Here is a 16,464-nt window from a genome sequence, read left to right as displayed (position 1 = left end):
CTCCAGTGTCGGTGGGCATCTTTTGGAAACAGTGATAGGATCAGCGGATACTCTAGTACACTCCAACCCAGCCTTACCCAGGGCCCAAGCCCCTGCAGAGGTCCTGCCATTCCAGAACAAGCCCAGCCAAGGCTTCTATGGCCTCTGTAGCCGGGAGACCAGAAGAGACCCGAGTAAGCTAAACGTCAGCGAGCTTTGCCAGACCCATCCTGTAGCCACCCCAGGCCCAGAGTCCTGTTTTGAGACTCTGCCAGGGCAGACTGGGATTCTCAGTACTGATACCAGTCCTCAGAGTGCTTCCAAGGGCAAGGTGAGGGTTTGGGACTAAGGCATGGCTCTACCTCTGTCAGCAGAGACTCTGGGAAAGCCACCTTGCCTCTGAGGGCCTCAGTGTCTCACCTATAAAACGGGAATGACATCCCTGTCTTCTGAAAGTGTGCTCTATGCTTATTTGAAATCATAGCTTTAAAATTCGATCACATGGTTGGCAGGGGGCTGGAGGGGGCCTCATAATAGAAACCCGCTTCTAGCTGCCAGCCCCCACTCTGGGCTTGGGTCTTATTGAGCTCGTTGTATGGTGTACTGAGGCCCAGAGAAGACGTGGCTTCCTTCTGGCCACGCAAGACAGAGCATGAATTTGCAGCAGGGTTTCTCGAGACCCAGTCGCAGACTGCCCCCTGCACCCACTGCTCTTGCTAGCAGAATCACAGAAGTGGGGTGACTTGGAAGGAAGTGGGGTCCATGAAGCTGGTTCATCTCATGGGGGAGAGCCCATCCTAGTACCCCTGCTGTCTGCGTAACTCAGCGCTATTTGTCCCCAGATGGAAGCAGGGCGAGTTGGCAGGTGCAGGGGGTGTCGGGGTACCAATAGAGACAACAGCTTGGAGCAGATGTGCCATCCAGGGTCACAGACAGAAGCCCTGACTCTCAGGGTATGGCTGTGTGCAATGAAGGAGCCAGGCTGCTGCCAGGAGGGGTGTACCAGTTTCTGGGGTGAAGGATGGGGTGTTGTTTGGCCCAGGTGCTTGGAGTTGCTGAGCAGAAAGGCCCCCAAAGAATGAGTCCAGGCATTTCCAGATGTGGGTCTTCGGATTTCCTCTGGGCTACAAATAACTGAGAAAAGTCAGGAGAAGCTTGTGAATTTTTATACGCTAAATTGTATTCCATTTATATAGGCCTATCCTGTGTTCTGGAATCAATTCCTCTCTACTGTGTTTGGAATTAAAAACATCATTTGCCCTATTAGAATCATGATGGTGATCATAGACAGCAGACAGGGCGCTCAGAGTCCTCAGCTGGCAAAATAAAAAGGCGGTGACTGTATTGCGCGCACGCACACACACACACACACACACACACACCTTTTCTTTTTTTAAGATGAGAGAGAATTGAGTCACTTAAAGCAGGATGGAGTACAAACAGAAGGGAGAAGACCAGGGATGTCTGGGGAGGTGTGTCACCAGCACTGGGTTTAAAGAAGACAGGAGGAGCCAGAGCCCAGGGGGGCCAGCAGGAAGGCCGGCCAGCAGGAAGGCCTAGTGATAGAAGGCCAACTTCTCAACTGATAGCTTCTGATTTCTCTTCAAAGTGAAAGATGGAGTCGCCTGGGGACAGGGGGTCAGGTTCTATGTTCAAAGAGTGTAGAACAGTAGACATAGAAGCAAGAGAGATTGGCCCCAAGAAGCCAAGCAGGTTTCATCTGGGCCACCTGAGACAAGTGATCAGTCTGGCTCAGCATTCCCCAGGGAAGTCAGAGAAGCCGTACTAGACCATGCTTCCAGATAGCCAGCTGCCTGGACCCTCTGCTGAGCTGAGAATGCCCTTCCTCTTTGTTGCCTGGGCTCACTGACCCCTCTCGGGGCACACAAAGTCCCCAGGACCCCCCATCACAGCCCTGCTCATTCTGAACCTATTTGCCATCTTCCTCTCTGGACCACACACTTTCTGAGCATCAAGAGGGGCACAATTCCTGCCTTTGAATGAGTAAACGAATGAGCCCACCATGAGGTCCGTGAGTAGAAAGAAGTAGGGCTCTGCCCCCATATCACTCCTAGATAGACCACATCTGCTGCCCCCCAGCAACCGACATCATTGTGGGAGACTCAAGGGGACTGGCAGACACCATACCTGTCCTTTGAAGGGGAGGCTCACTCATTTACTCACTGCCATTAAGGCCATTTGGACTCACAGAGACCCTATAGGACAGGATAGAATTGCCTCTGGGGGTTCCTACTAGCCAACTGCTAGTTTCAAACCGCTGACCTTGCAGTTGGCAGCCCAACACACAACCTACCGTGACACCAAGGCTCCCAAAGGTGAAGCTATGTAGACAAATGAAAAGACCGTGGCACCATCTAGGCACAGGCTCTGCTGATGGAGCCAGGCAGGCACAGGCTGGGGGCGGAAGACATTCGGGGCTCAGCAGGCAGATGGATAAGATAGGGAGGCAGGAAGCTACAGGATGGAAATGAGTGAGAAAAGAAGGCAGGATGAGAGTTAGTCGAGGAAAAATCACACCAACCCACTTTGCGTCCAGCCTTGCCTGCTGGTCAGCGCATGTGGTTCAGAGGAGAGCTGAGCTCGCTCGGGCTTTCAAGACTGTGTTCTTGGGGGAAGCAAGTGGGCGGGTCTTTCTCCCAGTGCGCTCCGAGTGCTTTCTTCACCACCCTTCGCTGTGTAGCACCCTTATCTTCAGTAATGTCTTCAAGAAGGCTAACAGCGAGCAGGGCCGTGTCATAACAATGAGCAGTTCTTGGATTGGGGCCAAAATCCAGTGGGAGCCCAGAATCCATCTGCTTGTCCACAGGAGAGGAAGGACTGGCTTACTTTGGTCGTCATATTATGACAAACACTAAAATCCCCACCACCACCAAACCGAACAAACAACCCCCTCCAACGAAAAAGAAAGAAAAACAGTGTCAATCATCCCCCTGGGGTATAAAACGATTGCATTGATGACATCAATAATTTATTCAATGGCATAGAATGTAAGGAGTTTATATGAGTCGTGTCCAACTGTGAGCTACAGTTCATGGGCTGCTGCTTTGTACAGATTGATTTCTTAATTGACTGAGCTCTGCTGCCATTGAGCATGGGGGTTGGCGCTGGAGGAGAACTTCCTGTATTGTCTCTTACAAGGGCATGTCCTGGCCTCTCCGAGCAAGCCCTGTCATATTGATGCAAGGGGAGCGTACAGGTGCAGGCTATGTGATGGTCTGGGTCCTGTTTCCTGGAGGCCCATTAAACCAGGGTCCCACCCAGGGACCACTATGTTGGGGTGGCCATCCTTTGCTTCCTCTCCCATCAGGGAAGTTCAGTCCTAAGTCCAAGGGACTCAGTCGTTTTGAGATCGGCCCAGTGTGTACCGTCGAGCTTCCGTGCCGAGACCTTCTTGTGTAACCCTTGGGGGACCCCATGCTCCCTGTAAGGCCAGGTCTGAGAGCATCAGAGCATCCAGTCCATGGCGTGGGTCACTGAGGGTTGGGGCGAAACATGTTTGAAGCATCAATCCAGGGCCATAGAACCAGGTTCATGCTCCCCTGAGGTTCCCTGCGACGGCTGTTCAGCCTCCCTTCCTGATGCGAGGCTGCTGCTCCCCATTGGCCCACCACACCCACCTCCAGACCTGTCAGTGCCTCCTCTGAAATGTGGATGCTGCCGTGCCCTGCTCTCAACCTGACTTTCCAGTGAGGTCTCCTCTCACTCCTGTGGAGGGACTGCGGATCTGTCACAGCCTGCCTCGGTGCTGTACAGCATCCAGTGGATGGTCTTCTCCCTTTTCATCCTTCTAGAAGGAGTGAGCCCAGCCAGTGGGAGGGCGCCTCCCTTGTGGTGGTTCTTGTGAAGTGCACATAAGGGGAGTGAAGGTCATGTATGACTCCTGGCCCGAACTACCAACCTTTTATTTAGCAACCAAGCACTTAACTGTTGCTGCCACCCAGGGGCTCCACATCCAGGACTGGGGGGTGAAAAAGGGAGGCGACCTTGCACTCCGAAGCCTCCGGCGTGGCCTCAGCCCTTCTTCCTGCCACTGCACTGAGGGGCTCGGGGATGCAGGCTGAGGCCCCTCCAGCCCCACGCTGAGCAGTTATACCCCACCCCGGGGAGTTCTGGAGGAGGTGAGAGTCAGCCGGAGTCTCCCTGCTGCAGATCCTCCTGGTTCCCACGGGCTCCTCCCACCCACTTGGCCTTCTACTCCGAAGCCTTGGGGACGGAAGCTCCTCAGAACTGCTGGTAGGGCCCAGAAGAAGATTGATGCCCCCATGTGGGACAGATTTATCTTCAGCAATGAGAGGGCCAGGCTCACGCCCAGCCACTTTCTCTTCTCCCTGGCCAGCGCCCCTGGCCGGTCACACTCCCCAGCCTGGAGTGGGAGGCCACAGCATCCGGAGCTGTTTCAGAATTTCCGACAGTGCTTCAAAGTGCCCGGCCGCCCTGCCATGTCCACATCTGGCAGCTGGCACGCCTGCTCGGGACTGCAATCCTTGGCCAGAGTCCCTGTTCCTCTTGCGGCCCAGAGCATCTGTCCAATCAGGGGACACTCCCATCTGCTGGCCGGGTCCCCGCTGCAGCTGACCCCTGATCCTCAGCTCTAAGCCAGTGGAGAGCTGAGAAAACCCGTAGAGGCTGCTTCCCCAGTAAGTGGGGGGACAGGTGGGAAAGAGCACGGAGGAGGGAGTGGGGCACTGCTGAGGGCCACGGGGACCTAGACCACTTGTCTTAGGAAGCCCGCTTCTCATAGCCAGTGACCAGCAAGTCCACTACAACTCACAGAGGCCCCAGGGATGGCACAGTAGAACTGGGCCCCGTTGCTTTAGCGGTGGCTGATTCTTCAGAAGTAACTTGCCAGACCTCTCTTCCAAGATGCCCTTGAACCTCCAGCCATTTGGTGAGTGGCCAAGTGCGTTCACTGTTTGCATCACCCAAGGGCTTCAGGGTCGCTGCAACCTTGGGAAAACTGGAGTCTTGGCTTCTCACCCCCTCGGGTTAGTGGGCGGATCCTGGCACAGACGATCAGCCACTCCATCCATGGCCGCCAGACCCGCTGAAGGAGAAGAGCACAGGCAGTCGGCTTAGGCAAAGGTGCACAGCCTTGCAAGCCCTGTGGAGCGGTCCTGCTCTGTCCTGCAGGGTCGCCACGAGTCAGGATCCAGGCAAGACAGAGTCTCTGCCAGCTTCTGTCTTTCTCCACTGAGCAAGCTGTGGCCTGTGAGCGTTTGGTCTCCTTGGTGTACTTTTTGGAGCAGCCCTCGCTGCCCAAGAACAAGAGCGGGGCCATGGAGTGGAAGGAGCGGAAGTACTTTTGAGGCCCGAGACAGGGATGCTTCAGGACATCCCAAGAGTCAGGCTTCGGCTCCCAGTGACAGTCAGCTTTGGGGGGTGGGGTGCAGGGGTGGCCCCCAGAAAAGGAGCTCTGGATGTCCTGAAGAACGGGGCTCCTGGATGTGGTGGTCCCAGGCTGAGCACTGACCCCCTGCAGTCCACAAAGCCCGGCACAAGTTGTTTCAGGTGGTCCCCTGGGCTGGCCTTGAACCACATACTGTCATTCCTCAGTTCAGAAAGGTCTCCCCAGGAGAAAAGGGTGGCATCGCACCCACCTTGGGGTCCCCAGGCCCAGTTGGTTCAGTAGAGCCTGGAGTGAGTGCTGCAGGATCCAAGTCTCAGGGTGCGGTTTGGTCAAAGCCCTGGGTGTCTGTTTTCACCTAGATGACAGGATGAGGGGATGCCTCCTGGCCCTAGCTCACTGCCATCAAGTGGGTGCAGCCTCAAAGTGGCCCTATGGGACAGAGTGGAAGTGCCCCCTGTGGGTTTCTGAGACTGTAGCGCTTTATGGGAGGAGAAAGCCCCATCTTTCTCCTGCAGAGTGGCTGGTGGTTTCAAACTGCTGACCGTGCAGCAAGCAGCCCAATGCGTAAGCTCTGTGCCACCAGGCCTCTGAATTCAAATAGGATCTGGTCTCAGGAAATAAGTCCAACTCTGGGATTTGAAAGCACCGAAGGACTGGCTTGTGGGGGTGGGTCTGGCAGGGAGGAGTGGCGATGAGCCAAGTAAGACTTCCAAATTAGACAACTTCCAGACATTTGAGTCAGAGACCTCCAAAACAGACCCTACCCCAGAGGAGCCTGCCCCGGGCCCAGAGAGTCCTGGCCTCAGCAGCTGCTGCCACAGAGTGGTCTTTCTAGTGATCCGCCCCTGGGTCGCAACACGGAGCCAGTCAAACCCTCTCTGCTGGCGGCACCGGGCCAGGGGCCACAGGCCGATGGTTGTGAGGTTAACAGAGAAAATGACTGAGTCGAGTCTCCGTGCTGGGGCAGTGATGCACCCGTGGAGCTGCACCTGCCTTTGCCTTATTGGTTACAGAACTGCCCCAGTTGAAATCGTGGGGCTCTTTCTGAGCCCGAGCAGCCTCTGAAGAGAAGCAGGCTGCTGAAAACAACGGAAGAAGCTCCACCATCAAGTAGGGGACAGTAAACAAGATGAAGACTTTCGACGAAATGCATTGGCTGCCTCTCCATGGTCTCCCTTTGCTTTGTGCACAGGGTCACCACATCAGAACCGATTCAATGGCACCTAATAACCAACCACAGCCACCGGGTTGATTCTGACTCATAACGACCCTAGGGGACAGAGTCGAACTGTCCCTATGGCTTGTGCCACTGTAAATCTTTAAGAGAACGAAGAGCCTCATCTTTTCCGTTGGAGTGGCTGGTGGGCTCCCACTGCTGACCTTGTGGTTAGCAAGCAACCTACTCAAAAGGGCAGAATCTGAGAGTCTGGGTCGACAAGACCAAACTACAGGCCACTGAGATGCAGGCCTGACCAGGACATCTTGATCCTCCACCCACACCCCTCCAGGGCTGTGGCAATCACTCCCCCACAGAGCTGGGCGGGGCCTGGGAGAATGTTCTTTGGTCCCAGCTACAGGCTGGCCCCTTAGCATTGTCCCTCTGCTCTTCAGAACCTCAGGGCGTGCCCTTCCAACCCCAGCCCTCACCACTGTCCACGTGCCCTGCGCTTTATACTTGGACTGCCCAGAGCACTGTGGGTGAGCCATACACCCACCCACTGCTTGGGAAGCCTTCGCTGAACCCACCTCCCAGTCTGAGCCCTACTCCTTCCTCTTCAGCCCCCACTCCCGTGGATCCCCCCAATCCCTGCACAGCCCACACTGCCCTTTATTGTTTGCATGCCCTTCTTCTCCACCCCTCTCCGGCACCGTGTGATGTCCTCAAGGGTGGGGACTGCATGGCTCAGCGTCTGGCACAAATCGGGTACATAGGAGATGTCATCTCTCTGCTGGCAGAGCTGAACAGGCCCCAGCCTGCCCTGGCTGGCCCATGGGCCATGAGGCCGGAAACACCACTCTGCCAATCTCCCGCCCTGACACTTCTCTGGAGGGGAAAAGCCAGTTCCACCCAGTGGCCTGTCCCTCCGTCGGTCCACTCAGGCAGCCCTGCCGTCACACTTCCGCAAGAAAACAAATGCAGCTGCCTCTGGAGATCCGGCCTGCCGATCCTGGCAGCTAGATTAGCATATGAAAGTTTCCCTTGCCTTAATTTCAGACGGAACATAAATACGGGCTTGGGAACCTTCTTCCAGCCGGAGAGACGTGGAAGCAGGTCTGCTGGCTGTGCCGAGCCCCGCGCAGCTTGGGAGTCTTGGTGGGAACATCTGGTTCTCTCTCGCTTCCTCCCCCACCTACCCCTCCAACACTGTCTTCAAATTACACTGTTAATTGGTGCATTGTTCTAGCTGCACACTCACACACAGTCTCCTCTCCAATCTGGCTGGCCTTGGAAGGTCCCCGCATTCCCACTGATGATTTCCTGCCCCCAAGCATGCCCTCGGGTTCTCTTGCACCCACAGATTCTTCAGAGTGGGTGTACTGGCACGGGCAGTGATGTGGGACTGCTCTGGGTGAAGGCCCAGGCTCTGCCTTGCACCCACCATGGGACCTTGGGCAAGCCCCGGCTCCTCTCTGAGCCCCAGTTTCCTCGTCTGTGAACCAGGGATTCCCCCAGAGGGAGGCTGAACTGAACTGTGGGAATGCCAAGCACCTTGCACTGGGACGCTCCCTCCACACCAGTGCGTGTTCACAGCCTCCCATGGTGGACTCAAGAGACCACGTGACCCAGCCCCACAGAGAAGACCTGGCCCCAGGACAAGAGGCTCTGTTCTATCCCCTCTTGCCTTGTGACGGCTGAGGGTAAGCTGGGGCTGTCCGTCTGTGTCCAGGACATGTGGAACAACCAGAGGCGGGCTATGCTCGGCTCGCCCGGCTGTGGGCCCTGGCACAAGGCAGCCTGCATCTGGAAGAAGAGCCCTTTCCTGTACTTTGAAGACTTTGTAGGGACTTCACCTATGCAGAGCAGGGTGCCTGCTGCTCCTGTCACACCAGAAGCCTCTAAGGGGCACCCTGAGTCCAGGGAGACAACCCCAGAGCAGCCGCACCACGTCACAGATCCCTCATCCATGCGAACGGTCCCCTCCGTAATCTGTGATTGCCCTCTCTACCCTCCGTCTGAATCCCACCCACCCCGAGCCCCTCTCTCCGTTAAGTCCTCCACGATGCCCCAAGGAATTACTCACTCCTCCACATGGCTTCCTGGCTTCTTAATTCCAACTCTCCTTCCTCCTTATTCCTGTCTCCCCTCCTTTCCTCCTGCTTGCTCGCTCTCTCCTGTTCTGGTCTCTCTTCTCCCAGTTTTGTTTCTCTCTCTGCCTCTCTCTTTCCCTTCCTCTCTCTGTCCCAGTGTCTCTCCTTCCCCCTCTGTCCCTGCCACTGTCTCTGTAGCTCTTGTGTCTCTGATTGCCTGTCTCTGGGCACCCCCTCTTTCTTTGTCCCCTGAATGTCTCTTGCTTTCCTTGTCTCTCCCTGTGAGTGTCTCTGCTCAGCTCTCTGCCTCTCGCCAGGTGGCTCCTCTCTTCCCGTCTCTGACTCTCTGACTCTGTGCACCCACCCCCACCGCTGTTCTCCCTCCCTGACCTCCTGTCCGCGTCCACGCGGCGGCCTCGGCAGATGAACTGGAACGTGCCTTCCAGCCGAGAGCTGGCCAGAGCACAGCTGTCGTGCTGGAAGGAACTGCTGAGCGGTGGCCAGGAGACCCAGGGAGCCAGGGCAAGCGGCACAGGCGGAGCCCCAGCACTGCGGGGCCCCTCTGAAAACCTCCCAGGAACCTTCCCTGCAGCTTCCAGGAGGGGTGTGGAGCCTTGTTCAGGATTTCTAGCCTTGGAGACGAGTCCAAGTTCTGTGTGCCAGCCGCCGGGGACAGCATGTGCTGGGACCGGGGGAATCTGGAGGAGCTTCCCCAAGGGACAGGGCTGGGCCTGCAGCAGTGGGGATCCACCCGTGAATGTGTGTCTCCCGGGGACAGCATGAGCTCATGGGAAGGAAGCATGGGAAATAACGGGTTTTGTCACTCATTCAACTACGTCTCACTAAGCCACCACCAGGCGCCAGACTTTCCCTAGCCCTGCCGACACGATGAAGTGGACATGGCCTCCCCACTGCGCAAGGCTTCCCCTCGGGTCACGTTCTGCTCGTGTCCCTCAGGTCATGTCCCTCCGGCTGCAGTGAGGGAGAGCAAGGAGGCTGGGTTCTGCAGGGACTCGGGCAGTGAGAGGCTTCCACCAGTTGTCCTGGATGCGTGTGAGTCGGCTTGGAACTGTGTACCCTAGGGACCCTAGCCTGCTTCTGGGAAAACCCATCTCCAGACCTTTCCTCCAAGGTGCCTCGGGGGAGACTCCGATCTGTGACCTTTGGGTTAGTAGTGCTGAATTAATGATTTGTTACTTGGGGTAACAATGGCTCACATTACCACTGCATCCCCGGGGCGCCTTTTTCTGCAAGTCTCAGCAGACCTTTCCAAGGGTCCCTCTCCATGGCTTCCATTTTCTTCAAGTAGATGGCGTGCCCTGTGGGTCTCAGGGGGTGCAGTACAGGCCTGGCCCCTAAGGGAATGGCTAGAGGTGGCAGACAGGTGGTTGCTCTCAGGGCCCAGCAGACATTGAGGAGTCCCTGGAGGTGGCCTGCACTGCTTGGAGGGACACATAAGGTAGTCCTCCCTATCCCACCCCCACCACCTCCCCTTCCCCCGTTCCCTCTAAGCTGTTGAAACCACCAGGCCAGCGCAGGGACATCTGTTGGGGTGGGTGTCCATGGAGGCACCAGGGAATGTCCTTTGCTGACAAGCAGTGACAGGGAGGTCCTGCAGCCTGGGGTCCCCAAGGTGGCCCTGTGGCTCCTCCTTTCAACTCCCTGACTGCGATATGGAGGCCCATATGACTTCAGCACCCTCATGCCCTGGCCTGGCCCTGCTGGAGGGGAGACTCTCTGCAGCCCCACTCTCCAGGTTTCCCCAAAAGACTCTCACTCCTACGGCCTCCTCCAGGCTTTTCCCCTCCCGCCCTGCCATCGACTCGATTCCAGCTCAGAGCAAACTCAAAAAGGGTGCCTAATGCTGTACATCTTGACAGGAGGGGGCAGCTTTCCCCGACGGAGCAGCTGGTGGGTTTGAACTACCTAGCATCGGTGGATGGCAGCCGAATGCCTAACCCATCGCCCCACCAGGGCTTCTTGTGCATCTAATCTGTGCTCATTACATGATGAAGTGGATGGCAAGAGGGGGTGACCCCTGATCTCTGGAAGGGCCGCTGGAGTCCAACACGAGCCTCCCACAGAGAATCCAGAGCGAGGGTCTCCATGAGACCTGGGCATGGACTTCCCTATGTCCAACCACAGTGCTGTCCCAGTCTTGCCGCCTCTTTGTGGCAGGAGCCTCCTCATCCCAGACAGCCTGTCCACTTGCTGGTCTCCTCAGACCTCCCTGGGGCTGTCAACATGCTGACCTTCTGGCTTCCCACCTGTCACCACCCATCAGAGGCAATTCGAGTCCAGGTGCAGACCTCCCCCACTCCCCAGGTTTAGAATGATTGGGGAGCCAGGGAAGAGCTCTGCCCCTGATGGGGCTGCAGGGTAGAGCCGGGTGGACTGGGAGGGCCAGGGGTGACCATTCGCCCCCCCCCCCAACTCTGTCCCCCATTGAACAGGAGAGAGACTGAAGTCCAGGAGAAAGAGGGGCATGTCCGGCCACTGCATGTCCATCCACCCCAGGCCTCGTACAAACCAGGGGACTATCACCTGCATTCTCAGCCCTCAGGCCTCCCTGATGCAGGGAGGTCCCCCTGTCCTCACGCCCTCCACCCCCTCTCTACGTAGCGCAGGCGGGCCACCAAACCTGTGTACCACGAGATTTGTGGGCTGCTCTCACCCCATGGGCAGGCCCCGTCTGGAGGGTTCCTATTTGAACCGCCTTTGCGCCGCAGGCGCTGTTTGCCTCAGCTCTCACTGGGCTTTGCTGTCTCCCCACCCCACCCCGCGGGCTTTAAAACCAGGGTCTGGGCACCCTAAGTGGTGGGTGTGAACAAGGGACTCCAGGAAATCTCAGATACTGCCTACGTGTCCTAAGCATGCACAGGAGAGCGGGCTGTGGTCCCTGCGTGAGGGAGGCTGGGGAGGGGATAGACAACCCCACAGAGCCCTGGCCCCCGTGCAGAGAGAGGGCTTTGGGGGCCTCACTGGGATCACAGAAGGAGGAACCCCAGGACTGCTGGGGGTGCAAGGGAATCTCCCAAGGGAGTCCCTCAGTGAAACCTCACATGACTACAGGACTTGATCCCAACCTGCGCAGCCCGGATCTGGGGTCAGCTCCGTGAGGCATCCTTGACTTCACACTGGATACTGCTTGCCCATATCCTCACAGAAAGTACGGAGGTTGCTTCTACCGGGACCTTCGATTAATAGGTTGGGAAACTGAGGAACAGGAAAGGGACCAGTGAGCAGCAGAGCTAGGACCCTGGCCCAGGGAGCTCCCAGGACCTCGACTGTGGCTCTGAGACAAACCCAGAGATGACCCAAGACCATGCCCCAGTTGCTGGTGGTCTGGTCCGTGGCTGAGCCCATGCCGTCTCTTGTGTTCCAGGTCACTTTCTGGGGAACAACACTGTCATCGACGTCCTGCGGCAGGCAGGGCTGGAAGTGGAGCACACACCCGCAGGGCAGCCCATCCACAGGTAAGCAGCCAAGTGGCTGGCATAGTCATGCATGGCCACAAGGGGCATGGCCAGCCCAGTGAGGTGAGGTGGAGCCCTGGAGGGATTGGGAAAGGCTTCTGCTTTCTCAGCCGGACGTGGAGGGTGCTGGGCTGTAGGGGACTGGGCTGTGTGTCATCATCGCAGACAGGACTGGAGACTCAGCCAGGGTAGTGGCAGTGGTTATGGGCGGGCATTGGGATTTAGATAGTAAGACATTCTAGGTTGGCATTGGGAAGACTCTCCAGGACTTTATAGGACTCCAGCGGGTGGGGGCCCCTTTCGGTGCCTGGGCAGGGATTCAAGATGGTTCTGTGGGACTAAGCGCACATGGCCTGAGCTCTCCCCTTTGTCCCGCCCATTCCTGTGACTTCCCCACTTAGCCCTGGGCCCCCACTCACACTGACTCTTCCGTCTCCACTGAGGCCTCTTGGTCATGTCCCCTCTTCCACCTGCCCTCTGACCGGATTATGGAATGCACCACTCCACTCAAATGGAGCCAGACAGTGGCCACTCTCTTCCTGTGGGGTGCCCTGTCTCCTCCACCAGCCTGAAAGGAACTGAGGCCAGGAGCCAGCTCCAGCCAATCTGTGGATCCATATCGCCAGCACTGGGCTGGTGTGGTGAGATGGGGGGCTAGCAGGTCAGCCATGGAGGTGCATAGCAGGATCCTCCATCAGGAGGGGTCTGTGTGGCCCCTGCTCCAGCCTTTCTGCAGCGACATTCTTACCCGCCCGGAGGGACTGCCCCGCTGTGGTTTCTGGTCCTCCTGACGGTGGACCCAGAATCCCAAGGGCACGTGAAGGATCACAGCCGATGTGTATTACTCCTACTGCCCTCTCTCCACGGGGCTCCGAGCACTTTTAGCGCATTTAATCCTCCCAGCCTCCCTGCGAATGAGATAGGAAGCACCACTTGTAGGTAGGGGAGTTGGGCTCCAAACCCAGGCCGCCTGCCGCTCACTCCCTGCCATCAAATCGATTCTGACTCAGAGAAGGCCTTCCAGAACAGTGTAGAACTGCCCCCCCCCGCACCCCGTGGGTTTCCGAGGCTGTAACTCTTGCGAGTAGAACGCCCCATCTTTCTCCCAAAGAGAAGATGATGGTTTCAAACTGCTGACCTTGCAGTTAGCAGCCCAACACAGCCCACTATGCCACCAGAGCTCCCATTGACTGTAGGGTGTCTGTAACAACTCTGTGAACCTCTGCTGATGCCATGCTCCGCACACTGCAGGGGGGAGGCCTGGACCCAGAGAAGCCCCCCCACACACACACCCTCCGCCCCATGTCTCTGTGGAATTTGGAGGGGGCGGTTCAGGGACTGGGCCTGGGCCTGTCCACTCTTTCCCAACTTTCCCTTCCTTTTCATCTTCCTCGGTCACTTCCACAAGGCCCAGCACCCTTCAGCTTGCACACTGGGCTGGGGGCAGGTGTGAGTTGAAGAGGTGGAGGCCCCTCGGAGCTCCCCCTCCTTTCCTCTTGCTCCTCAAAGCCCAAGGACGTTTCCCTTAAAGCTCATTGTCCTCTTCAGGCTTGGGAGGCTGCTGGCCAGCCTTGCTGACTCGGCTCCCTATTCATCTGAGAGTAGGGCATTCCCTACTCACCCTGAACAGCCCACCCACCCTACCCCCAAAGTGCTTGCCTGAAGTCCTCCTGCCAGCAGATGGGGGCGGGGCAGAAGGCCCTGGAGGCTCCAACAATAAAAGCCATCCTCAGCCGCAGGTGCTTCCTGGATCTCTCTCTTTGTCTGCTTTGAATTATCTCCCCAGCAGCTGCGCATCTCCGGCATCTCCAAGCAGCCTGCACCATGGGAAGTGGGGTTGCCTTGGGGACTGAGAAGAACCCTGCCCCGCTGCAGGGCCAACAGCCTTAGGAGGGAGGAGTGCCTCACCCCACCCTGTGTGGGTGTGCAGTAGAAGGACCAGTGGGGTGCTGGCTTGGGTGCCAGCCTTCCCTTTCCACCATCTGCACAGACAAAATTCTAGAGACCATCTAACCTCGGCCCAAGGCCAGGCGTCCCCAAAAGGAAGTCCACAGGAGCCACAGGGAGAAAAGAGTACAAGGGAGCAGAAGCTAAGGCACCCCAGTATGTAGTGTGTCTCCCACAAACACACACATCAACACTGCAGTGCCCACCTTATAGCCGGGACCAGCAGGCATGGGTGGTGCCAGGCCCTAAGCCAAAGTTCTGTCTTTCTCAGGACAGGAACTCAGTACCCCGCCCCCAGGCACACAGCCAGTAAGTTGCAGAGGTGCAAAGGTAACAACTCAACATTAGTGATGGTCATTACCAAAACAAACAAACAAACACTTGGCCTGTGTTAACCTCACAGCACCCCGGTGAACTAGCTGCTGAAATAGCCCCACCGGACAGCAGGAAACTAAGGCCCAGAGGAGGAAGGTAGACAATTTGCCTAGATTCCCTCAGCCAAGTTTACAGAACGAATGAGACTCTGGTCAAGATCAGCTCTCGCCAGGAGACCTACCCATCTTCTTCTAGTGGGCCTCTGCAGTGAGACCTTCCCTGACCACGACCCCCCCGCCCCGCCGTTATGTCTCTACCCACATTATGGCGGTCTGACCCACTCTCTGCGGCAGTCTGTCTCCTGCGTCAGAGAGAGCATCAGCTTTATCTGTTTCTCTCACTGCCGATTCCCAATTCCTTGAAAGTATCCTGTCAGTGCAGGATCTGTGCCCCATAAATATAAATGGATCCATTGATTGATGGATCCATAGATGGCAAATGAAAGGAGACCAAGCTCCCCCTCTGGGCAGAGGAAATGGTTTGCCCATGTTCATCCCGCAGAGCCCAGGGGGCGCCCTGGCACATCTCCCTGCCAGGACAACCTTCCCACTGAATTGTCCTCACCATGAGTCAACCACATGCTAACCCACATGCCTTGCATTCTGTTGCCCCTTTCCAGCCCGGCTGCCGGGAGCCCAGCACCTCCTCCCGAGGGTACCTCAGGGAGCCCAGCCTCGGTAACCCCAGCTGCTGGCATACCCGTGGCTCCCTCTGCAACCCTCACCGCACTGCCTGAGGAGGAAGACCCAGCCCTGTCCCCACACCTCCTGCTCCCCGACAGTCTCAGCCAGCTGGAGGAGTTCGGGCGGCAGAAGACGTGGCACAAGAGGCAGAACAAACAGCAGCGGCCTCGGCAGTTCAATGACCTCTGGGTTCGAATCGAGAACAGGTGAGCAGGATATGGGGTGAGGGACAGGGGGGTTACCCAGATCCTGTCCAGAGGGCTGAGCCTCTGGATGCAAACCAGCTTCACAGGGACCACCCGAGGCCGGCCATACTCTTGTTATCACCCGCGCCTGTGGGAGGAAGCCCATTCAGGCCCAAGCTCCTGGGAGCAGACATATTTCGGAGCTGGCTTTTATCCATCCTCAGAGGAACAACAGATCCAGGGTTTGTCGGGCACCACCGCATCTGGCCCCTCTCGTTCTCAAGTTGAGATCAAGAACCGTGTTGTCCATTTCCAAGCTGAGGCTGTAGACGCCTAGGCAGGTGCAGTGGGCAGAAGTCTGCTATGCATGCAACCTCCAGGATGCAGCAGGTGTGTCAAGTGGAGGCTCATTCATCCTCAGGGCAAAGCCGCAGGTGCCCTGTGTCCTGGGTGGTCTGGGTGCAGACACCATGGTAAGGAGCTGGAAAGAGTAGGACAGACCTTGGTTGATGTCAGCCACGGGCACTGTCTCGACTGGATCAAGGTATCTGTTACACCTCGTGGGGACTGGGCAGCTGCAGGACCGACAGTCTCTGTCCTCTACCCACCGCACAACCCCCTTCAGCCTGTCTACACCGAAGCTCAGGCTTTAACCCCCGGGTGGCTTTCTAACCTCATACCTGGTGGCCTCAGGACCTGTACTCGTCTCAGTAGCTGGCAGTGTCCCCAGACCTCACTAGGCAGCAGGACTCTCCAGATGCGGGGCACAGTTTCTCCAAAGCATCCAGAAGACACCAGAGCGGGGCCTGTCACGGAGTCCTAGCATTTGTAGTCTCCCATGCTCTCAGAGTGGTCCTAGCAGGCTTAGAACTTTCCATGTAGACCTCAAAGATCACCTCCCAGAATTCCTCAACACCCCTTAAAAGAACCGTCTTGTTAGGAGCCATCGAGTCGGTTCTGCCCCATAGTGACCCATGTACAATGAAAGGAAACACTGCCCAGTCCTGCGCCAGCCTCCACAATTGTTAGGTTTGAGTCCATGGCTGCAACCACTGTGCCAATCCATCTCACTGAGGGCCTTCCTCTGGTCCTCTTCCTCTTTTCCTCTAGTTTCCCATGCATGCACGGTGTCCTTCTCCAGGGACTGGCCGCTCCTCATCATATGTCCACGGTGAGCTGAAGTCTCACCACCATCTTCACTT

General features: G+C 57.1%; 1 protein-coding gene across 1 annotated transcript in view; it reads left to right on the top strand.

Moving 5' to 3' along the window:
- The window catches only part of TRABD2B (TraB domain containing 2B), a 269,123-nt gene that overhangs the window by 238,785 nt on the left and 13,874 nt on the right, over positions 1-16,464 (top strand). Inside the window, exons 5-6 of the mRNA XM_075555816.1 lie at positions 11,982-12,072; positions 15,014-15,283. Of these exons, the coding sequence (XP_075411931.1) occupies positions 11,982-12,072; positions 15,014-15,283 (361 nt within the window). The remainder of the gene's footprint in view (positions 1-11,981; positions 12,073-15,013; positions 15,284-16,464) is intronic.

The sequence above is a fragment of the Tenrec ecaudatus genome, chromosome 1 (genome assembly GCF_050624435.1).
Source record: "Tenrec ecaudatus isolate mTenEca1 chromosome 1, mTenEca1.hap1, whole genome shotgun sequence".
In the NCBI taxonomy this organism is placed as follows: Eukaryota; Metazoa; Chordata; class Mammalia; order Afrosoricida; family Tenrecidae; genus Tenrec; species Tenrec ecaudatus.
This window is presented reverse-complemented; position numbering and strand designations above follow the sequence as displayed.